The sequence below is a fragment of the Nicotiana tomentosiformis genome, chromosome 5, assembly GCF_000390325.3.
Source record: "Nicotiana tomentosiformis chromosome 5, ASM39032v3, whole genome shotgun sequence".
Lineage (NCBI taxonomy): Eukaryota > Viridiplantae > Streptophyta > Magnoliopsida > Solanales > Solanaceae > Nicotiana > Nicotiana tomentosiformis.
The window spans coordinates 80,981,397-81,006,523 of NC_090816.1; the positions used below are offsets into that span (position 1 = coordinate 80,981,397).

The window sequence follows — 25,127 nt, forward strand, 5'->3', positions numbered from 1 at the left end:
AGCACATGAACACCCTCTCAAAGAAGCAACCGGCTGAATTATTTTCCTTGTACATCACATCCATAAAAAGCATAAACTCTAAGTCTTCTCAAAACCTGCACCTGAATCGACAAGGCGAAATATAGCACACATTCATCAAGTTCTTTTCTCGAATTACCCCTGATGTTTTCGTTTCTTAGTCACAAATAATCCACCGATAACCAGAAACCACACAAGTAGACAACCATGCGATCCAATCGTAGACGGTGGGCTCCCCTACTTAGCTTTAAGATACAGTCACATAAATCTAGAACCCACAAAGATTTCTCCTACTCAATTACCGTGATCTCGCACCGCTAACCCGCCAAATTTCTCGTAATCTCTTGTTAAACTTTTCATGAACGTTCCAAATTTATCAGCCACAATCGCATACTCGACCTCCTGCTGGGTAGTAAGTAGAACTTCTTCGCAGAAACTTCATAAAAATCACGCAAACACTAACCTGTTCAGAGGAGATAGCCCACCTGTGGAATTCCATACCGACATCTTCCAACGGCGCTGCACAGAGTACAACCTCCACAAAATCAGTAAGTCCTCCTAAGCCTATGCTCGCCCACTAGCTGTAAGAGTCTGTTCATTCCCCATTGACATCAACTGAAAGTCCGACAATACATTCCCAACTTGAAGTCACGTTGCATCCCTCTTTATTTCAAGCAAACTCATCTCTGCCATATTCAATCTCCCTCAATACAGTAGCCTCCATCCCAAATGAAATCCGTAAACCTAGTCACTTTCCACCATGATTCCCAAATCACTCTAAACTTCCTCAAGGCATGTGGCTATCCTGCCACAGAATCCATATGCTACTCTGTCACTCCCACTTCGGTTAAACCATCTCCTTTAAGCAACTTCTCGATCTCTGCTTTTCATACTTGACCTGCTAGAAATTCGACCACCGCGAGACACTTCCCACCATGTCCTTCCTCGTCCTTCGTTGTCCAATTGCTGCCTCAAATCAAAATTCATCTATGTAGCACCTGAACTGATAAGTTGCTACCAACTCTAAACCTCCTCGAAGATCCTCTTTCTCGATCCATCAGCATTAGACACACCGATTCGATTCTGAACCGCTAGACATCGCCATCCCTAACAACCGCTTCTCAGGCACCATTTCACAACACCCTGCCCCGTAGACAAATCAAAGAAGACCATAACACCGGTGAACCTTAATGTGTTCAAACAAGGACGACGATACCACATCACAAATGAGAATTCTACCATGCTCGGAATATCAAGTCTCGTTACTCCATCAACCAAAGCCTGAACATCCATAGTCCGATTGCCTTTCCTTTGCTAGAATTAAATGTTGAACCTCTAAACCACGCACTGAGAGATCCTCCTTTTGAGTTATTCACTGCCTCAACACATAGTCAAGCACCCTACACGTACACCAACACTATGCGATAACAACGCATGAGCATCATAGCAATTTGTGCATAGCCTCAAAACCATATGAAATATAGATATTGAGCTGAAACGACAGAACATCCTTCCGCAAGGCAACGATAATAGTCTACCCGAACACGCAAGGAAAAACATCTTGCACCATGTCTGCAGTATCACTTCAACTCCTCGATGCCCAATTGATAAGAAGTGCTTCACGTTGCATAAGATTGAGTAAGAAGGAAATAAAGGCATAAGCTTCAAAGGAATCAAATTGCATGATGAGGAATCAAGAAGGGAAGTGCTCCTAAGAGTGATTTATAGAAATGTCGTCGCGAACGGCCCGATCCCATCATAATATTTGCACTGCTGAGGGTCGAACAACACAAACCATAAATACATCTATTATACTGCCGAGGCGAACGACCCGCTCCCATGAGAGTGTGGTACATAATCCTGCCGAGGTGAATGACCCGATCCTATTAGAATAAGAAGCTTTAACGGGTCCCTGGCCCCACTCACGAATAAACATGTGACTTATGAATTTTAAGAAAAACCTTGCAATAAATACACATAATGCAGGAGAAATTCATAAGGGAAGCACAAATTATTCCGCGGATTATCAAGCAGCTCGTCACATCTCTACAATAGCGAGTCTATCAGCCTATGCAAGTCTAGTCTCAAGTCGTAATACGAAATAAAGGAATTAATCGAGCAAAGGTAACTCAATTAGTATAATTATAGCATGGTGTGAACCTAAGTCTACCCGGACATAATCAGGAATTCTAGCATACGTACGGACACCCGTCACCTCATACGTACGTAGCTCCCACAACCGGCTCCAACGCCACTCTAACACCTCCGAAGTTCCATAACCGCCTCCAACGCCACTCTAACACCTCAAATCGATGCTCGTCACTCCAAAACTAGTCAAATAATGCGCAAACCAATAAAAATATACTCTAATACTTATAATAAATCAATTTATAATAATTCCCAACTCCGATAAAAAAGTCAATAAAGTTAACCCTCGGGTCCACGTGCTCGAATTCCGAAAATATTTGAAGATAAACTTTACCCATAACACCACGAACTCAAATATTTAATTTATTCCAAAATCCACGTTCAATTTTGTGGTCAAAATAAAAAAAAATATCAAATTCTAGGTTTTCTACCAAAATTCTAAATTTTTACTAATTTTCATGTTTAAATCCATATATAAACCATGTATTTAACTCACAATGTGAAGAAATCACTTATCTAGTGGTGGGTGACGGAGAAGCTCCTTCAAAATTGCCCCACACTCGGCTCCCATGGAAGATTTGAGATAAAATGAGTCAAAACCCGTTTTTGCAAACTTATACACTACCCAGGCGACCTTCATCGTGAACGCGTCACTGCCCTCGCGTTTGCAAAGCTCAACAAACTCAGGCCCAGAAATTCTTCTTCGCGAACGCAGCAAGTCCCTCGCGTTCACGAAGCACAACCTGTTTCAGCCCTCCCAGTTCCTCTACGCGAATGCGAGACAGGGCCCGCGAACGCCAAGCTTTTCCAGCTTGCCCTTCGCGAACGCGTCTACTCAATCACGAACACATAGAACAAAAGGGCCCAGTCCAAAATTACTTCTTCGCGAACACATGAGGCCTTTCGCGTTCGTGAAGAACAACACCAGCACCAGCAAACCAGCAATAATAATTTAGCCAAACTTGGTTCGAAACCACCCCGAAACACACCCGAGGCCCCCGGGACCCCGTCCAATCACACTTATTAGTCCTACAACATGAAATGAACCTGCTTGAGGCCTCAAATCACACCAAACAATATCAAAACTACGAATCGACGATCAAAATCCTTCTTTAAACTTTCAAACTTCCAAACTTTGACGAACGCGTCTGAATCATATCAAAATATTTCGGAATGACGCCAAACTTTGTGTGTAAGTCACAAATCATGATACGAACCTATTCCAATGCTTGAAACCCCAAATGGACATCGATAACATCAATTTTCACTTCAAACCAAACTTATGAAATTCTTAAACCTTCAAAATGCCAACCTTCCAAAATAAGCGCTGAAATGCATCCGGACCACCCGATACTCAACCCGAACATATGCCCAAGTCTGAAATCACCATATGAACCTATTGGAACCTTCAAATCCAGATTGTGAGGTCGTTTACTCAAAAGTCAAACCTTAGTCAATTCTTCCAACTTAAATCTTCCGAAATTAGAATTTTCTTTCCAAGTCAACTCTGAACCTCCCAAAATTCAATTCCGACCACACGTACAAGTTATAATACTTGAAGTGAAGCAACTCAAGGCCTCAAACCACCGAACAATGTGCTAGAGATCAAAACGACTGATCGGGTCATTACAGTTGTACCAATTCTTCTAGTTTACCATCATCATACAAACTAACATTGCTATCATAAATTCGAATCAAATCCTCTGCCAAGTGAAAAGCTATAGGCACAAAATACTTGTTATCAACTTGTCACACACAGTGCAACAGCTTAGCCTTGCACCACTCCACAGCCCCGGGTTTTGACATACTTTCTTGAGGATATAGTATTAGGGGGTATAAGACACAAGTCTTGACAAGCATCAACTGTTTCACAAAAGTCCAAATCCTTTCCCTCTTTACTGGAATTCTCCTTGATCTTATCCCATGCAGTGCACATATTGTTGCATAATGCAACATCCATAACAACATGACTACGGGCATAAAGGCGTGTACGTTTTATGTTTTGTACACGCATCAGTGCCAAAAGTTCCTCCACATGCTAAATATTATAAAAAATTGTTTGTTAATTATGTAGCTACTAAAAAAAAGAAATACACGCAGTGAGTGATTAAGGGACTTACAAAAATTAAAACGGACGGGTTAGCACCGCACAACTGCTCGAAAAACCTCCAGCCATAGCTGCCAGTCAACAAGTTTTTGGGAAACTTCTCCTTCTTGTCAAACCATTTACAGAATAGTTTCTTATATTCCTCTGAAACTTGTTTGAGTACGTCTACCTTTGGTTTCTTCTTCTTGCTCTATTTCAACTTCCTCATCTTGCTTGCAGAAATTTGAGCATTCCTCAATCTGCTTTGCAATCTTGTAACTTTGTACCAAGGTGACTCAACTACTTTAGAAGGGCTCTCATTCTGATTTTGCATCTCCCCAAGTATCTTCAACACCTTATCCAATTTCTCATTCACAACCTTCAAATCTTCGCGCACGTCTGTATCTGAGCATTGCACATCCTGCATGGTCCTCCTGAACCAATATCAGAAAAAGCACCAACTAGTGGTGAACCAGGAATACTCCCACCCAAAGGGTCATCATCAACAATGTCAGCTTCATCATTAGTCTCTAAGATCACTGCACCAGGTGCCTTTTTAATGGCAGTCACTCATTCCAAATCAACCGCTAGTTGGTCGATTATAGGATCCGCTACCTCATCGTTGTATGATACCAAATTCTTCATGTAGTCCATATCCATCTCACGTAGGGTAGGAATAAGATAAGGGTTCACCTCCTGAAGTATAACATAGATAAAAGTCATTAGACAAGCAATACAAAAAAATAGACACGAGGTCTATGATAATCTCCTACTTAGGTAGATTCTAATTTACTGGTGGAGTGTTATTGCACTCCCTATCTTACCACACCAGGGACATCAACTCTCTGCTTAAAGGGATCCCAATAAGGGTCATATGTCACTTTCTTGTTGTGCCATCTCAACATCCTTGGTCGCGGCATCAGTACGACCTTTGAAATCTCAGCACTACCACCAAATAGCGGAATTGCTTCGTACGCCCATGCCTATATTTTTTCATGAATCAAAAAGTATTAATTTCTGTCTGCAGTAAATAAAATATTAGTACTCAACTGCAAAGAAATTTGAGAATGTTGTTTTAATACTTACCATGAATGCCCATGGGAAGTCGTACAAGGCATAACTAGAGATATTGTTTACCTTCTTCTTGCTCACATATGATTTGTATATTGGAAACATGTCCTTCTTGAAGTACACAATTTTAAGCTCAAAACACTCTTTGCCCCATGGATATTTCATGAAAAATTCCAGATTGTTAGCCATACGAATCCACTTCTTATCGACGCGCGCTATGTTATCCCTTGCAAGCAAGACTGAATGGACGAACCACACCAATGCAATCTTAAACCTCTAGACTGTGTCAAACCTCTTCGACTTCAACTGTTTCAAAAGCAGCTCTGCATCCACCCCTTTCATGCTAGACTGGCAAACTTTGTCGCAAAATGCTTGGCCATCATCCATCACTTTCTTCTTAGCTTCTTTACTTGGTTTGGCACCACAGTTCAATCCAGTCATCATAGAACATTCCTTCAATCCAAAGTGAACAGTCTTGTCTCCAACTAAAAACCACAACTCCTGCTTCTTCGCGCGATAAATTCGGCGAAGCAGCAGGGAATGGACAAGTTGTCCATTGAACTGTGTCCAGTGCTCTGAAAGTTTTGCAAACTGACCAAAAGAACCACTATTAAACTTTTCCATCAATTTGATTGTTCTAAGTTTGTCCTTGAACTAGTGAAATACATTGATCCTAGACCTCACATTTATCTTGGCCGAAAAATGTCTATGTTTTCTTAGAAAAGTCCTGAATCTGTATTTGGATACGTCGATCGCCCTTACAAACACAGGAATTGACAAAGCATCCTGGTCACCTTCAACTGCTGCATTTGTTTCACTTTCCGGTCCATCTTCACCATCTTCAAGTTGTTCATCATCTTCTTCATCATCATCATATTATTCATCTTCTTCTTCTGTTGCTACTTCTTCTTCTGCTACATGTTCTTCTTCTACTACATCTTTTTTTTTCTTTAGCATCTTTATCAACCTCCTGAGCAGAATCATCACTATTTTCATCATCCTCCACACCTAAAGCTTCATCAACACTGTCCTTTTCTTCTTCAACAATTATTTTTTCAGAAACCTGTTCTTCCATTTGGGTTTGTGCAGCATTTATGTCCATGTCTTCTTCCTCCTCCTTATCAACACCCTCTAATGCTAACCTCCTTACAACAAATATTTTACTAACATGTATGTCCTCGTCAACTAATCTAGACTTTGATTTTGTTCTTTTTTTACTGATAGACTTTGATGGCTCTTTGTTCTTTTTTCTCCTATCACGCTTACAAATCTCAGCATTTCTTTTACTAGGGGAAGCTTTAGAGGTATGTGCTTTTCGTTTTCTAGTAACAGTTTTTGAAGGCTCAGCAATTGCTTTACTTGGCGATGTTTATTTATTTGCATTTCCTTCCATGTTTGAAGGCTTTGAAGGCTCTAAAGGCTTTGTCAAAGGAATATGCTTCTTAGCAGTTGATTTCCTCCTCATGTTACCTACATGAAAATATACAATGTCACATTTAATAATTTTAAACTTATAATCATTAAAATAAGAAAAATAAATCCCAATTCCAACAAACATATATGAACAGAAATAATCGACCGCAGGTTTATCAATAAACATTAGGTCGGCAGTTATGATGAAATTCTAATATACAGAGCACAGAGGTAGTCTAAGAAGCAAATATAACCACCCAAGACATATAAGATATGGATATTCACAATCCAATCGATCTTGAATATGCACGTGAACGAATCACTCTACAAAACTCAAAATAAAAAATGTAAGAAATGGAAAAAGAAGTGTTACACCCCATATTTGCGTACGTGAAAGTACAACATAAGTAAATTGATGGAAGCTCGAAAATGAGATATTACATCCCGCATTTTCGTGTGTTAAAGTTTCATCGTAAGTTAATCGACGTAAGTTCGAAAATGGGATTATTTTGAGATTATAAACATTATGCTATTACAAAAAAGTGATGAGTAAATTTGTGAAGGAGAGAGGGCAAGCAAATCGAAGAAAATGAATTTCGTCGAAATTTGACATTTTGGGATAAAATACGGCCCAAGCTATAATACCCCGTAGCTATGGAATAATGCCATTCAAGGTACCACATGACCATGATAGTAAGGTGTATAAAGTGTGTTATAAGTGATTAATATTTTAAGTAATTTGAGATAATTCTTAATTATGTGGATAATTGGGTAATTATAAATTTTTAAGTGGGAGATTAACTTGTAAATTTAATTTTGTGGATAATTATTTGGATAATTGTTAGGGGGACAAACCCACGTGTGATTTAGGAGGACTTGGAAGCAAGCTAAAGTTAATTTAATGACTCTTGAATTATGATGGAGAGGTGTCACACTTAAGTTGATTTGGTGGCTTAGTCATTAGATGTGAGGGCCACACCATATTAAGCATAAAAAGGAAACCTCTCTACTTTAAAGAGAGGTGCTTATGTCCATTTGATAAGAAACAGATATTCACCAAGAATTCAAGCAAAAATACCGTATCATCTTAGCAACGTGAAGTGGCTTCAATATTTCATACAAAGACTAAGTAATATTATAGCAACCGGATTTTGCGATTCTAACGGAGTGCGGTGCAATCTTTCTCAAGGAATATCATACGGATTTTCTCCTACTTCGATTCGCCCTTACATATTTTGTCGCAATCAACGTGTATTGGAGGGATTGTCAAAAGAATCGATTCAGGTATGTTAAGGCTATCCCTTCTTTCTTTTGGCATGATCTATACGACACAAATGAAACGAGCAAATGCACAACTTTCATAAATGATTCTATTCATAAAAATACTATGGGTGTCTATATTCTTGATTCCCAATGTGAATTATTATTATATCTTCTGTTCATGGTTCTCAGAAAAATACGTATTTGATAAAGTTTATCCGAAAGGCATATTGATTTTTATGACATTCCGAGAAATCTTATTAACGTAATTCTTATGCATTTCATGCAATTATACATGCACATTGACCCATGACCAGATGGCGTTATATACGCATATATATATATATATATATATATATATATATATATATATATATATATATATATATATATATATATATATATATATATGTATATTATATGTATATGGGATATGGGAAAAGGTTACGGCGTTATATACGCTCCACCACCTGATCAGCTGATATACGTTGATAATTAACCCACAGTGGCCGAGATGATATGATGGGATGCCCTCAGAGGTTTGATGATGTTATGAACGCATATAACCCTGCATGGTATAACATTTATATGCATATGCATGACATTATAATATTAAATGATTCACAGAGATATTCAGATATCTAGATCGTGTGGTAGAGCTCAGTTGTAAGCACTCAATTTCCTAAACTCTATCTTATTCATAATACGACGATGCCTACATCCAGAAAGACGGTTGATAAGATATATAGATGTGGAAGAATTGAGTTAGAGGAACTCGATTTTGCATCATACTTATGATGAGTAAATGTGAAGTCTTCATCAGATCTTATGTGTATTAAGACGTGTAAGCTTCTTGATAAGGAGCCTTAAGGCAAGAATATCTATCCACCCCTTTGGTGAAAGGCAATGAGAGATTTAGAAGATAGATACAAATTTCAACAAGCAAAAGAAGCAAGGTGAAGAAGGGTACGAGGTACCCAGTTAGTAAAGATGAACATTATCTACAAGTCAGGCAGAGAGATAACCTTCAACAGTAACATAGGTATGTACAATTGGCCACACCCATCTCATTTATGCCTTATGGGGGGCTAACAAAAGTAGTATAAAAGAAGGACGGATATCAGGATCCAGCTGGGGTAAGAGTAACCCAAAATGGTGAATGGATTGTTTGTGTTAGTTGACATTTCTGAAGGATATTGCAAAGGTGCTAATAGATCTCCTTGTGAGACACCCAGATGGTACACTCTAAAATAGTACAGCTAGATATGAGTACTACAAAGATAGGCATTGGAAGCTTGGAAGGGATAAATATTATCTTAGTGTGACTCCCGTCCCTAGAAGAGAAAGAATGTTAGGCAACTCGATGGGTCGGTAGATGCAGCAAGGGGAGCTAAAAGCAAAAGAATGTCTTGTTCGAGTTTCAGAATAAAGTGATAGACATAAATGTTAGCGGGAAATAAGAAGAGAGTTAATGAAGCATTATGATTAAGATGTGATACATGGATGACAATGGTAGATCAAAAAGATGATAGTATTATAGAGTCTATAGTAAAGTGAAGGAAACAAGAGGTGACAGGCCTTGAGACGACAAAGGAGTATAGGCCATAAAGCCATATCCTCATTTTAAGAAATAAGTTCGTGACTCCAACACGACTACCAAAAAGGAAAAGTTAGACCCAGAGTAATAAGAAATCAGCATGGACTGATGAATAAGATAAACCAAACATGAACTAGGGACTGAGTAATAGTCGGCATCATGAGAATTTCACAGATTGCGTCCCTGCGATAATAGAATGGGACAACGAGTAGTTAGTAATTGATTAAGGAAGGGCCTAGTTATGGCTAAACAGGAGGTTACAGACGAGTCAGCAAATCGTGCTAGATAAACATAGTAAAATCCAATATAGTGAATTCAGCCTGAGAGGTAATGTCATTGTAATACTTGAGAAATATTCAGATAAGAGTTGGGGTAGTTAAAGGTACCGTATGAATGTTATGAAAATAAAATATAGTCTCACTAGGAAGAACATCAAAAATTCCGTCAAGTATACGATGTAATAAGCTCGCAACTTTATAAGAGTCAGGAGGTCTTCCCTAAGTACTACAATGAAGACTAGCTGAGGAAATAAGGAAGAAGACTTCAACCTAAGCATAGTAACTTGAAGAAAAAAATGGTCTTTTAACAACAATCGCACAACAACATTGTATGTACTCCATAAGAAAGTGGCACCTATCGTGGCTATAAACGGGAAGAGAAAAAAAATCAAAATCAAAAGGTGATATTCAAGATCATATGGGTTGTACGGAATTCCAATATGTGTGGGCACTAAGATAAGCCAAGCATTTATGCAACAAGTGACAGAACGACCAGGAAAAGTAGTTGCTTACATTTAAAGAAAGTTGAGAAGGAACGAAAGGAATTATTCGATCAATGATTCAGAGTTAGTTACGTTATGAATGCACTCAAGATTTCGGAGTATTATCCATGCAACATATATGTTGACAATCATACAGTCGTAGAAGACTCCAGTATAAGTTAAAAGAAGGAATTGAGTCCAGGTCATATATAAAGGATTGAATTATCAGAAGATTGTATCATGGTTATTCCATAGCGCCCATGAAAGGCTAAAGTAATAACTAATACCGTAAGCCACAGATCAGAAGATAGCTTAAGCCTACATAAAGGCTGATCAGAAGGAAGAGGAAACTAAAGAGTTGCAACAACGAAGTAAATCAGGAGTCTGATTATTGGACCCAGAAAATTATAGAAATCGTGATTGAGAACATTGCAGGATCGCTCCTAATATCAGAGGTACAAGAGAGGTAGTACAGTATCCATATTCTATAATGGTCTATGATAAAGTCAGTTAGAATAGTACCAGCCCCATAAGAAGTCAATATGAAGATCCCACCGGAGTGTGTATGCACTAGAGGTGCAAGTATTATAATAGAGCTTCAAGTCGCGGAAGTGAATTATACCTATGTGGAAGGGAGGTCATGAAAGAGATAGAAGATGTGATGCGATATTTTAAGGTAAGTAAGGTAAAGGTGAACAACGTACAAGATACTCAAATGTAGAAGGTTATGAATAGTCCTTACTTCAAATAGAAGGCTAGAAGTGCGGGGATTCAATATCCAGGGATGATAGCAGCGTCGTCAGTGGCATATCTTCCAATCGATGATTTCTAGGTATCGAGAGGTCCAGTTAAGAAAGTAAAGGAGAGTTAGAGATGATGTGATGTCTCACTTGATGTTCTAAAATAACACAAGGAAATCTGTGGTGCAAGCAAGTTGAAGGAAGGTTGCGAGTAGTATAAATAGATATGTATAGGTCGCAAGCTAAAGTACGGTAAAACGACAAGGTTTTAGGAAGACAGGAGTAAGGATAAGAAAGGGCGAGTGAGAAGGTGATGAGAATGGATAAGTCCTCAGGATTAAGCTCGTAAAAATAAGAGAGCTGATGATTTCTCTAAGTTATAGAAAGCTCAGCATAACCTGAACTCAACTCAAAGGAGTCTAAGACTAGTAGAATTTAAAAGAGATGAAATGATACCCTGATAGTAGAGTAAGGGTGTGATTGTGATAGATAAAGGATGACGTTTGGACCTTCGATTGAGTGATGATTTGAAGGGATTTCATGAATTGTACATGTGATGACCCAAAATATCATCTTTAAATTTAATAATTAATTTTGTATTCTAATACCTCGAAAAGAACTATTTATCATTCCTCGACTTGCGTGCGCAGTCCGTAAAATTTTCCGGAAAGTTTTCAGGTGAAAAATGAATTAAAATGTGAATTAGAGCTTTTAAACTCAACTGAGTTGACTTTGGTCAACATTTTGAGCAAACGGACTCGGATCAGTGTTTTGATAGTTTTGGTAAGTCCGTATCGTGATTTGGGACTTAGGCGTATGCCCGGAATCAAATTCCAAGGTCCCTAGCCCGAGATATGGAATTTTGATGAAAACTTAAAAGTTTAAGTTCAAATAGTGATCGGATGTCAAATTATGTGCAAACGGCCCCGGAATCAAATTTTGATGATTCCAACAGCTCCGTATGGTGATTTTGGACTTAGGAACGTGATCGGAATTTTATTTGGAAGTCCGTAGTAGAATTAGGCTTGAAATGCCGAAAGTTGAATTTTTGGGAAGTTTGACCGAGAGGTTGACTTTTTGATATCGGGGTCGAAATCCGATTCTGAAAATTTTCATAGCTCCGTTATGTCATTTATGACTTGTGTGCAAAATTTGAAGTTATTCCGAATTGATTTGATGTGTTTCGACACAAGATATAGAATTTGAAAGTTCAAAGTTCATAGATTTTGATTTGAGGTCGTGACAAGTTGGTATCAGAGCACTAGGTTCATAGGTGTTATGAGTCACAAGCAGGTTTAGTAGAGTCTTGTGGATTGGTACGGAGACGTCTGTACTTATCTTCGGGAGGCTATGGAACTGTTAGGAAAATATTCACTTCTTTGATTCCTTATCGTGCGGTATTGATTTAGCTTGAAACATATATCTCATATTCCTTTGTATCCACTCGTGTATGACATTGCGCACTCAATATCAGTTGTGTGTCGACGGTTCGTGATGTCGTAGATGGACTACGAGGGAGCCAGAGATGCTCAAACATTTACTTAACGTGTGGTTCCGACTGAAGATGCGGGAGTATTGAGAGATCACCTAGTGAATCATGTGGGGGTGCAACGGACGTTGGCGTCTGGTTGATTTATACAAGCTGTGAAGATTATTATTGTGGATCATCGGACGTTGTGACCTATGACTTCGCGCCGAGTAGGGGAGTCCACTACCAATGGGTGGATTGCGGGGTCATGTATTATATCAATTTTAGCCTGAAATGTATATATGTGGTACTGAAAGGTTCCCTAAAATTTACACATGTTTAAGACCTGAGATTTTGTAGAGGATAAGGTTGGGACTTGCGGTATGTTCGCCTCCTTAATAATCCTATACTTCAATACCAAAGGAGTTATAGAAACAACTCTAAATTTGTAGAAGGTCTACTCAGCGTGGACGTCACTGTTGCGGATTTTGGGGTGCTTCGGAGTAAGTACACTTGTTGACGAGAGTCTGGACTATGTGGTTCGTGACAAGATTTGTCTGTATGGAGCTCTACTTTTGTGATCGTTGTGTATAAATAGGAGTAAGGGTTACCCCAAAGAAGAGTCGAAGAGTATGTTAAGAAATTGGTCAGCTCAACAGTGTAGAGTCAGTATAACAAAAGAAGAAATTCGCCTTGGGAGAGATAATTCTCCACCGGTGTTCGTGGCAAGCCTATGAAGAGAGCAGATGAGCCAATGCAACACCTCCCACTTGGCTCAGTTCTCAGAAACGCTTTTGAAAGAGTTTGTTTTCTGGACTCTCCGTAATGCATGGCACATAGGGTTTGAACGGTTGCGTCATGTCACCATTGACGATGTCAGAATATGCCATCAAGTTCAATAAGTTAGCCCATCATACTCCTACTTTGCTTCCTACACCCAGAGGGCGAGTCCATAGACTCATTAAAGAACTCAATTATGATCATAAAATTTTGTACGACTCGGGAGCTACAAGATGATACTTCATTGCTGCTAGTTATACAAATTACCAAGATATTAGAATGTGTTCGGGGTGAGGAAAAAGGAAACTAAGGAGACCAAGACGTCTCAAGGTTCTGGGGGATTCAGTGGATTCTACTCTGCAAGTATAAATCATTATGGAGGGGGCTCGGGCAGTCGGCCAGCCCAGTCCGCACATCGGATTACTCAGGGTGCTCCAGTAAGTTCTTTTAATGCACCACCGACATGAGTTCCTACAATGGTTATTCCAGTTATCTGCACTGACTCAATATGAGCAGCCTAACCCGCAAAAGGGTTGTTATGAAGACGGTGATACTAGGCACATCATGAGAAAAATTGTCAAAAACTTGGGAGAGACTTATTTCATCAAAGCACTCAGGCTACGTGTCCCATTGCAGTTACTACACCACCCACACGACCAGTTAGGGGTGGAGGACAGACGGGTAAAAGGCATCCTAGAGGTGGAGACCCAGCCGTTGATATATTTATTTTACGGTATGGCGGAGGTCGCTACATCAGATGGTGTCGTTACAGGTACGACCTCGATTTAATATAAAGGAATAATTTCCTTAAGTTGATTCGGTTCTCAATATCGAAACGAGTCTTCCTATTGTGCTCCACTTATGAGTGAGCTTCATAATTCTATAATCTACTTATGTGTTTACCCCTGTTGGGAGATTTTATGGAGATAACTACGCCTATCATTTCGTGTTGGTCACTAATAAGAGCTGCGAGGCTAAATGTGGCTTTCTGTTACTCATTTTAGTAAATTTTGATGTAAATTCCGAATAATTAATTGCAAATTGTGAATTATATGTCCTAGCGGTGTGGGGTTCATTATGTGTTGTGATTTGGTGTAACCGAAATTATTTAAAAGGAGAAAATGGAAATTTTCAATTGGCACGATGTGCATATTACTTGTGATTCAGAACTGAGGACGAGATCCTCACATTTTTATGTAAATTGATATGTTTAAACCGGGCTACGAGCTGCGGTGGAAGTTATATAAGGACGAGATCCTTGTGAGGAAAATTCTTGTGTTTAAGTTCTCCCTTGTGAAATTAAATTTGTACTATAGTACTAATAGGGAGTCATGCCTGTTAGGATTATTTGAAAATTCTTATATGAAATTCTCTGTGCATAGTTGTCAAATTCATGTTGTAATTATTAATTTTTAACCTACGAGATAGGTGCCCGCCTAGGTGGCGTTAAATGTGACTCGTTAATTCGGGTAAATAATTATGAAGTCTTCATGCCTCGCATCTAGTTATCAGTATTGTGAAGGTTTGCAACGAGATTTTTGTTAACATGAGGTTAAATGACGATTCTGTAATTGATTATGAACAACTATTAAGACCAAATTGATCCAAGAGGGTGCCCCATTTACAGGGTCAGACGAGTGTGAGTTAAGCTTTCAGAAGCTCAAGATCACTTTGACTCCGATACAAGCGTTGGTATTACTTACATGTTCAAGGTCTTATACTGTGTATTGTGACGCGTCGCGTATTGGTCTCGGCTCGATGTTGATGCAAGATAGTAGGGTGATTGCCTACGCGTCTAGACAGTTAAAGGTACATAAAGAATAAAATAAAAAATAAAAAATTTGGTCCACGTCCTTGAGTTAGCAGCTATTGTTCGTGCCTTGAAGAATTTGGCTCCATTATTTGTACGGTGTCCATTGTGAGGTCTACATCGATCACCGAAGTCTACAACATCTGTTTAAACAGAAGGATCTTAATTTGCGGCAGCGGAGATGGTTGGAGTTTCTTAAGGATTATGATATCACCATTCTCTATCATCTTGGGAAGGCCAATGTAGTGGACGATGCCTTGAGTCGTAAGGCAGAGAGTTTGGGCAGCTTAGCATATTTACCAGTAGCAGAGAGGCCTTTGGCCTTGGATATTCAGGCCTTGGCCAACCAGTTTGTCAGATTGGATGTTTTCGAACCGAGTCGAGTTTTGGCTTGTGTGATTTCTCAGTCTTCTCTTTATGATCGTATCAGGGAGCGTCAGTATGATGACCCCCATTTGCTTGTCCTTAAGGATACAGTTCAGCACGGTGATGCCAAAGAAGTCGCAATTGGAGATGACGATATATTACGGATGCAGGGCAGGCTATGTGTGCCTAATGTAGATGGTTTTCGTGAATTGATTCTCCATGAGGCTCACAGTTCGCGATACTCCATATATCCAGGTGCTGCGAAGATATAGCAGGACTTGAGGCAACATTATTGGTGGAGGAAGATGAAGAAAGACATAGTGGAGTATGTAGCTCGGTGTCTAAATTGTCAACAAGTGAAATATGAGCATCAACGACCTAGTGGATTGCTTCAGAAGTTAGTGATTCCAGAATGGAAATGGGAGAGGATCACTATGGATTTCATTGTTGGGCTCTCACGGACTCAGAGGAAGTTCAATGCAGCTTGGGTGATTGTGGATAGATTGACCAAGTCAGCTCATTGCAATCCTATGATGACTACCTACTCTTCCGAGCAGTTGGCTCGAATCTATATTCGCGAGATTGTCAGATTTCATGGCATACAGGTATCTATCATCTCTGATCGGGGTACGCAGTTTACATCATGGTTCTGGAGGTCAGTACAACGTGAGTTGGGTACTCGGGTAGAGTTGAGTACAACATTTCACCCTCAGACAGACGGGCAGTCCGAACGCACTATTAAGATACTGGAGGATATGCTTCGTGCATGTGTGATAGATTTTGGGGGTGCTTGGGATCAGTTCTTACCACTTGCGTAGTTTGCTTACAACAACAGTTGCCAGTCAAACATTCAGATGGCTCCATTTGAGGCCTTGTATGGTAGGTGGTGCCAGTCCCCAGTGGGTTAGTTAGAAAAAGTACCTAAGCTGGTGAATAAGTGTGGATAACAACTGCGCATATCATGCTCGGTCTCCCAAGCGCCTCCTAGACCGAATGACCCCTCCACTGAACCTTTACGGAAGCAATGTTCTTTGACCCCGTTCGAGGACGAACGTTTGTTTTAGAGGTGGAGAATGTGATGACCCAAAATGTCATCTTTAAATTTAATAATTAATTTTGTATTCTAATACCTCAAAAAGAACTATTTATCATTCCTCGACTTGCGTGCGCAGTCCGTAAAATTTTCCGAAAAGTTTTCAGGTGAAAAATGAATTAAAATGTGAATTAGAGCTTTTAAACTCAACTGAGTTGACTTTGGTCAACATTTTGAGTAAATGGACTCGGATCAGTGTTTTGATAGTTTTGGTAGGTCCGTATCGTGATTTGGGACTTAGGCGTATGCCCGGAATCAAATTCCAAGGTCCCTAGCCCGAGATATGGAATTTTGATGAAAAATTAAAAGTTTAAGTTCAAATAGTGACCGGATGTCAAATTATGTGCAAACAGCCCCAGAATCGAATTTTGATGATTCCAACAGCTCCGTATGATGATTTTGGACTTAGGAGCGTGATCGGAATTTTATTTGGAAGTCCGTAGTGGAATTAGGCTTGAAATGCCGAAAGTTGAATTTTTGAAAAGTTTGACCGAGAGGTTGACTTTTTGATATCGGGGTCGAAATCCGATTCTGAAAATTTTCATAGCTCCGTTATGTCATTTATGACTTGTGTGCAAAATTTGAAGTCATTCCGAATTGATTTGATGTGTTTCGACACAAGATATAGAATTTGAAAGTTCAAAGTTCATAGATTTTGATTTGAGGTCGTGACAGTACAGGATTAAAATACCCACGTAAGTGAGTCACATTGGGATGCTATAAAGTACGATTATGGAAGTACAATATCACAGCTAAGTGGATCAGGAAAATCACTTCGAATATTCCTCGATGCAACGTAAGCTCTAGTGGCAATGTTTTACGTAAGAAGTTTCCAGATATCATTGGTAGATTGTAGATCAACATTGAGATAAATCAACAATGGATTGATAGAAGTTACAAAGTACGAAATGAGATATGGCAACATTAGTAAGTACGACAAAGTACCGACCGAAGAACTTCAATATACCTATAGATGCCCAGGGGGACATCTTATCAAGCTCTGCATATGTTCACAAAGTGAGGCCTAAAGATTGGTTAAAAGCTGGAGTTAAAGGAGAGAAGATTGCATAGGCATACTTACAAAGTCAGAGCCGTACAAGCTGCATGATAAAAGGTAGAAACAGTTACAAGATTGGGAAGATTCCGATCACAAGCCATGGTGTGGGAAAGAGGCCTAAAGGGGGGAATTCCCTGGCCTTTGGATTTATTCACAGAACAGTTACCTAAATGGCAAGGAGAGTATTAAAGTATTCGCAAGAGCTATGGGTGATGAGAATGATAAGTGTATCAGTCAACATTCGAGAACGAATGTTCCAAAGGGGGGAATGATGTTATATCCCATATTTTCGTACGTGAAAGTACGCCATAAGTAAATTGATGGAAGCTCGGAAATGAGATATTACATCCCACATTTTCGTGTGTTAAAGTTTCGTCGTAAGTTAATCGGCGTAAGTTCGAAAATGGGATTATTTTGAGATTATAAGCAATATGCTATTGAAAACAAGTGATGAGTAAATTTGTGAATGTGAGAGGGCAAGCAAATCAAAGAAAATGAATTTCGTCGAAGTTTGACATTTTGGAATAAAATACAGCCCAAGCTATAATACCTCGTAGTTATGGAATAATGTCATTCAAGGTACCACATGACCATGATAGTGAGGTGTATAAAGTGTGTTAAAAGTGAGTAATATTTTAAGTAATTTGAGATAATTCTTAATTATGTGAATAATTGGGTAATTATAAATTTTTAAGGGGGAGATTAACTTGTAAATTGAATTTTGTGAATAATTATTTGAATAATTGTTAGGGGGGACAAACCCACGTGTGATTTAGGAGGACTTGGCAGCAAGCTAAAATTAATTTAATGACTCTTGAATTATGATGGAGAGGTGTCACACTTAAGTTGATTTGGTGGCTTAGTCATTAGATGTGGGGCCCACAGCATATTAAGCATAAAAAAGAAACATATCTACTTTAAAGAGAGGTGCTTATGTCCATTTGATAAGAAACGGATATTCACCAAGAATTCAAGCAAAAATACCGTATCATCTTAGCAACGTGAAGTGGCTTCAATCTTTCATACAAAGACTATGTAATATTATAGCAACCGGATTTTGAGATTCTAAGGGAGTGCGGTACAATCTTTCTCAAGAAATATCATACGGATTTTCTCCTACTTCGATTTGTCGTTACATATTTTGTCGCAATCAACGTGTATTGGAGGGATTGTCAAAAGAATCGATTCAGGTATGTTAAGGCTATCCCTTCTTTCTTTTGGTATGATCTATACGACACAAATGAAACGAGCAAATGCACAACTTTCATAAATGACTCTATTCATAGAAATGCTAGGGGTGTCTATATTCTTGATTCCCCATATGAATTATTATTATATCTTCTGTTCATGGGTCTCAGAAAAATACATATTTGATAAAGTTTATCTGAAAGGCATATTGATTTTTATGACATTCCGAGAAATCTTATTAACTTAATTCTTATGCATTTCATGCATTTATACATGCACATTGACCCATGACCAGATGGCGTTATATACGCGTATATATGTATAATATATGTATATAGGATATGGGAAAAGGTTATAGCGTTATATACGCTCCACCACCTGATCAGCTGGTATACGTTGATGAATTGCCCACAGTGGCCAAGATAATATAATGGGATGCCCTCAGAGGCTTGATGATGTTATGAACGCATATACCCATGCATGGTATGACATTTATACGTATATGCATGACATTATAATATTAAATGATTCATAGAGATATTCAGATATATATGTCGAGTCTTTTACTCCATGTCTCTCTCATGTCTATTGTCTATTATTTACTGATTTTCATTCCTTACATACTCGGTACATTATTTGTACTAACGTCCCTTTTGCCTGGGGACGCTGGTTTTAATGCCCGCAAGTCCCGATAGACTGGTCGAGAGTCCTCCAAGTAGGCTATCAGCTCAGCGGAAGATGTTGGTGCGCTCCATTTGCTCCGGAGTTGCTTGTTTGGTCAGTATGATATAGACGTGTATTGTTTGGTATGGTGGGACCCTGTCCCGATCTTTATGATAAGTATGTACTCTTAGAGGCTTGTAGACAGATGTCATGTATATGGATACTTGTATGGCCTTGTCGGCCTATATGTTAAGTATATAACGGATCACATTGGCCTTATAGGCCCGTATGTCATCAATATGAGTTTCTATATCAGGTTGGATCGTTCTATGTCGGGTATTCCCTCATGTTTACTCTGATTATCTCATGACGCCCCTTGTAGCCCACTTACCTATAATGATATAATAAGGAAGATACGTTACGTTGGTACTCGGTTGAGTAAGGTACCGGGTGCCCGTCGCGGTCCATCGGTTTGGGTCGTGACAAGAAGAATTTAGTATTTGCCAAAATTATCGCGTTCTGAGCTTTAATACAGTGCTTGATGGGTCTATAGAGATGATTACACCCAAAATCGAAGCTTGATTCTTGTCCCGTCTCGCCGGAAATCACCATGGCCGATGGGATTGAGTGAAAGAGAGAAGAGAGAGAAGAGAGAGTAGAGAGATGAGAGAGAAACTGAGCGGAAAAAAATGATAGAGCAAGCAAGTTTTTCAAACTTTATATGTGACCCACAAGTTTCTAAAATGTTAAAAAGGCCCCATCCACCCTAACCCACTCATTTAACCATTTTCCAACCCAAAAGAAATTGAGAAAGAAAATGGGAGGTCACTTGACCAATTCAAGTATTGAGGAGGTCTTCTTGCCAATTCCTCTCTAATTACATGATGACCAAGTAATTACTTTGTCAGACAAACATGTCAAATTTGTGTAATTACACCCAAATCCAATTACAGGGTGGCTTTCCAAAAAGGCCCTAAAAGACCCTTAAACTTCTTTCATAAAATCCATATTATAATGAGAGACAAAAAAAAAAAATAACGTACATGGCTTTGATCCAGTGGTAAAGGGCAATGCATAATATGTTGGTTATCAGCACGTCATGGTATTGAACTCTCTCATATACAAAATATGATATTAAGGGAAAATGATAAAATTGTGAACCCATTATTCGTCGAGTTCTGAACTTGTGACACTTATCTCGGAGATTTCTTAGCTAAAAAAGATGAAACACAAAAAAATCTACTTTCTAATATTTGCATCAATCAAATGAGGCAAAAAAATAAATAAAAAAAATTAGACAATTTAGAAAATTTGAGTTGGAAAGTAAAATTGTGAGAAATATGAAAAAGGTTATACATAGAGGAAGAAAAGTAAAATTGATGAGAAAGTAAATATATTATTTAATCTAATAAGAGAAAAAAATTATCGTATTAACTCCCTCAATTTAAAATTTAATTTTTTATTAATAATTATATAGATTATATAATAATATAGTAATACTTCATATTTTTGAAACCTTAAATATTTGGGACCTTAAATATTTGGAAGCCTTAGGCAAAAGTTTCACCTGCCTTACCCTAGAGCCGATGCAAGCAATTTTACTTGAAAAAAGGAAATATTGAAATAGTCTGAAATTGGCAGGAAGCCCATAGTCCCATATAGCAACTTTGAATTAAGCAGGGGCATATTTATTTTACCAATTTTCTTCGTTTTTCTAATCATGGACCGGCCCACTTGGCCGGTTTAGGCCCGGAACCGACCCACTTGCCACCCTTATAGTAAGGTCTTCTATCATTCTAATTCTAAAATTAGAGCATCAATGTGCAATAGATTTCTTTATTCATGTTCTTACATTGTTGTTCCACACCTCAACTTGATTCATTTTTCACTGCCATTAACAGCTGCTAAAGAACAGAAATAATACTGTCCTCCAAATACAGAAAATCACTTGACCCTCCAAATACAAAATATCATAATAAGACATCTAAAATTCTCAACTGAGAAAGAAGAATAGCAGGATTGAAAATAGTCTCTTTAACAAAAATCATTCTGCCTCACATATGTACTCTCGTGCCTGCTATATTTGCCTCTTCCTCCATGTCTTCTCGCTAAGCAGCTCAAGCTGTTGCTGCTTTAAGCCTAGAACTGACTGCTTCCCATGACACGAGCTTCTCCATAAAGATGGATATGTAGTCAGGCCGCCGGTTCTACAAGCAAAACATGGTAGTGCTACCGTTAAGAGAGTTCAAACATATGTCTTGAGGAAACATGGAACATCAAAGAAAATATTTAAGTAGTTTCATCAGCCAGGCTTACCTGAAAGTCCAGATAGTAGGCATGCTGCAATATCAAACACAAAATTAAAAGAATAAGACATCACTTCCTAAATCATTTCAACCACCCGCCTTCCAACGGGAGAGAGAAAAAAAAAAAGAAAAAAACCCAAATTCAGATAGATTTAAGACAAGTGAGTGTGTCTACTTACCTCCCAAACGTCTATGGTGAGGAGCGGCTGCAACCAAAACCACAGTTGTGAGATTCCACTATATTATTAACTACTAGGTATGTAAGATAAAACCACAGTAGTGAGGTTTGCACTATAATACTAACTACTAGGTATGTAAGATAAAATCCTCATGAACAAAAGAAACAGAGAAGCACACGTTATACTCACTGTGTAACCCAAAACAAGAGGATTTTCAGCGTTAGGAGTTTTCACCAAGGCAAGCTTTTTCTCTTCAGGTTTGTCTACAAAGTAACAAATGCATCACTTTTCAGCTATTTGGCTCAGTTTTAAAAAAGGGTTATACGGACACATAGATATGCAGACAAAGGCAAAGAATTTCTCACATGCAAGCCAGGCCCAACCGGAGCCAAATTGTGTTGCCGCAGCTGCCTTAAATTCTTTAACAAATGCATCATAGGAACCAAAGTCTCTGTTGATTAGTTCTAATAATTCACCAGATGGCTCTCCTCCTCCGTTGGGCTTCATTGATTCCCAGAAAAACTGATGATTCCAGGCCTGTAATGCGAAAGAAGATATAACAGGACTCAGCAACTCAGCGTTTTACATGTAAAAATAGCCAAAAGTGCATAAACCATTGAACCAACAGACTGACTTGTTATAGTCAATGCCTTACTTTGATACCTTAAAAACTGTTGCATTACAAACAAATACAGCAATCAAATGTTAAGTTCCCATCAAAGACTTGGATCATTTAGAAATGAAATATTACTCTTGTAAAGAATTTTCTTTTTTAACCATACCAAACAGATTCAGAAATTCATTGATAAGGGACTTGATTGTACATAACAGAAATCTCTTTCCTGAGCAAGTAAATTAACCACTCAGGAAGCCTCTCAAGCGGTTAAACAAAAAAGGAGGGGAAGGAGAGAAGTGATACTTTACCTGAGCTGCATTGTTGAATGCTGGGAGGGGAGCACCTTTATTATATGTAACAAGTATTATGTCTTCTAGTGTCTTTCCATCTAGTTCTGTTCCGTCTATTTGCTTGTTTAAGTTGTCGACATAAGCTCTGTGATGCTTCCCCCAGTGGAATTCAAACGTTCGACTACTCATGTGAGGCTCCAAAGCATCCTATGTCATATTCAGAGGTTGAGAGTATTAGCGTATAAAGAAGACAGACCGAACTAACAGAGAAGCCAGCAGAAGAGGGAGAAACAAAGAGGGGCAGGGGGAGTTTTTACATTATGAACAAATTGTAAAATTTGCATCCTTCTACAAATCATAATTAGCGATAACATGCTTGTTTCAACTTTCAAGCAAAAAAAAAAAAAAATTTAAGAAAAAAATAATAAAAAATAATAACTGAACAAAGAAACAAGCATATCTCTGGAAGTACTCTTCTTTCCTTGTTTAATAAACTGCTCCAAAAAGTGAAAAATGAATCCTAAGAGGCCTTAATATGCATGTCTCAGTCAAATACATCAAATGAATCAAGATATGAGAACAATATTACTTTGAAATGACTTTCTGAAGCATTAAGTGATAAATACGATACGATATTCATCTTAGAATTATGATATGAAATGGAACTTTTTCACACTTCCCAGACTAAAACTGAAAATATATGATAGGAGAGTTTCATGCTGGAGAGACCAACCTGCCCACAATGAGGAGTAATAAGTTGGCATCATTTAGGCAACAACCAACAGACCCAAAAACATTTTCCTTTCAGGGATCTTAAATCCCCAAAGCTGAAAGCTGAGATCTAGTATCATCAAATTGAAGGGGGGGAGGGCGGGATTGTATGGATTTAGGAATAGAGTACATAATTTTACATCATTAAGGTTAGATGCTCCTAATTCCTGAATCTTAACAAGAATTAGCAATTCTGGAAACGAATCCTCTAACAAAATCCCAGTCACTATGCTTCTAATAGAAATGCTTACACGGTTCAGTTAAAAAATTTGGAACACATAATACAACAATAATAACAACGCCTCAATCTCAGAATATAAATCTTCTATATCAATTCTGCTCGACCTATTTCATTACAACACCCAAACGGTTAAGAACATAAGAAGCCAAGAAAAGAAAGGTGTCTGAAGGAGGATACGTTTGAAAAATTACCATAGGATAAGGAGGAGACTGGAGTTCAAATTTAGCTGTTATTGTGCCAGAACCAGCTTTTCTTGCAAACTGTTTCTGCAACCAAACAAATTAAAATACACTCAATTTAGGAGATAAAAAGAACACAGTGATAGCTTTGCTGTTAATTTTCACAAACAATCTTATAATTATTTGTGCATAGCAAAAGCATTTCATCGTAAACTTTATTAGTCAAAGAAAAGACAATTATTATTGGCTATGTCATCTAAATAATACTACACCAGAAATACCTTTTGGGTTCTCAATTGTAGGCTCTTGTGAGATGACCCATGAAATCCTGCATCATTGATAAATAAAACATCAAACTACTGCATTTAAGGGTGAGAAAAGATAGAAAGAGGAAATAAAAAGTTGACCTAGGCGGGGAAGAAAAGCAGAGGTCAGTGAATTAGCAGAAGCAGTAGTAGCGGCCATCATCATCAGTTCAGTTCTGACTTCTGATTTTGTGTAAAAGATTACTGAAAGTTAGAAATAAGCAAAGTATGGACTTCTCTAGATTTTGCTTTTGTGGGATGTAAAATGTTGGCTCTCAACGTGTCGACATTATGAGTTATGCAATTTCATGTGGTCCGATTAGTAAATTATAAATTATGTGGTGCTAAATTCAATTGTGTAGTACACTCTAGTCTGTGTAGTACACACTTCCACCAACCCTATATGAGAAAATTCCTTTTAAAACAAATTGTGTCAGATAATGAGGTGCATCTAAGTTAAAATATGATAATATGAATATTTTTTCACTGTGATTACAGAATATGTCACGTGAAAATATTTCTAATTTCACTATGTAATGGATTGTTTGGTACTAGAGATAACTGGGATAAGATGTGTGATTAAATTTATCGTGTTTTGTTGGAGGTATAACTGATCAATGTCGCTTGTTGTAGAACTACCTGTATTCATTAAAAATGCAGCGCCCCGGCAAAAGGGTACCGTCGAATAGCACTAGTATGTACGTTTAATCTCAGACTTAATC

At 38.3% G+C, this 25,127-nt stretch overlaps 1 protein-coding gene and 1 long non-coding RNA gene across 3 annotated transcripts; one reads left to right on the top strand and one right to left on the bottom strand.

Annotated features, from left to right (window-relative positions):
* Window positions 1-21,326: 21,326 nt before the first annotated feature.
* On the bottom strand, window positions 21,327-24,717 carry LOC104084472 (superoxide dismutase [Fe], chloroplastic). 2 transcript variants are annotated; one of them, XM_009588329.4, is made up of 9 exons: window positions 24,508-24,717; window positions 24,382-24,428; window positions 24,113-24,187; window positions 22,928-23,116; window positions 22,369-22,540; window positions 22,193-22,266; window positions 22,004-22,030; window positions 21,835-21,858; window positions 21,327-21,725 (listed from the first exon to the last, which is right to left on the bottom strand). In XM_009588329.4, exons 1-9 carry the CDS (start codon window positions 24,569-24,571, stop codon window positions 21,636-21,638), a joined length of 762 nt encoding a protein of 253 aa, XP_009586624.1. In that variant the 5' UTR covers window positions 24,572-24,717; the 3' UTR covers window positions 21,327-21,635. The 2 variants fall into 2 exon arrangements, with proteins under 2 accessions (XP_009586624.1, XP_009586625.1); XM_009588330.4 differs by having other exon boundaries at window positions 24,113-24,181; window positions 24,508-24,702.
* On the top strand, window positions 21,975-22,255 carry LOC138891553 (uncharacterized). Its single transcript, XR_011407875.1, has 2 exons — window positions 21,975-22,080; window positions 22,135-22,255. It is a non-coding gene; the product is annotated as an uncharacterized lncRNA (long non-coding RNA).
* Window positions 24,718-25,127: the final 410 nt, after the last annotated feature.

What these genes read in the sequence shown, in the direction of transcription:
- LOC104084472 (XM_009588329.4), bottom strand. Translation starts at nt 24,571, where the DNA reads ATGATGATGGCCGCTACTACTGCTTCTGCTAATTCACTGACCTCTGCT. An exon ending in CTCTTGTTTTGGGTTACACA is followed by an intron (nt 22,031 to 22,192) that starts GTGAGTATAACG and finishes TTTTGGTTGCAG; the next exon opens with CCGCTCCTCACCATAGACGT. An exon ending in TCACCATAGACGTTTGGGAG is followed by an intron (nt 21,859 to 22,003) that starts GTAAGTAGACAC and finishes TTGATATTGCAG; the next exon opens with CATGCCTACTATCTGGACTT.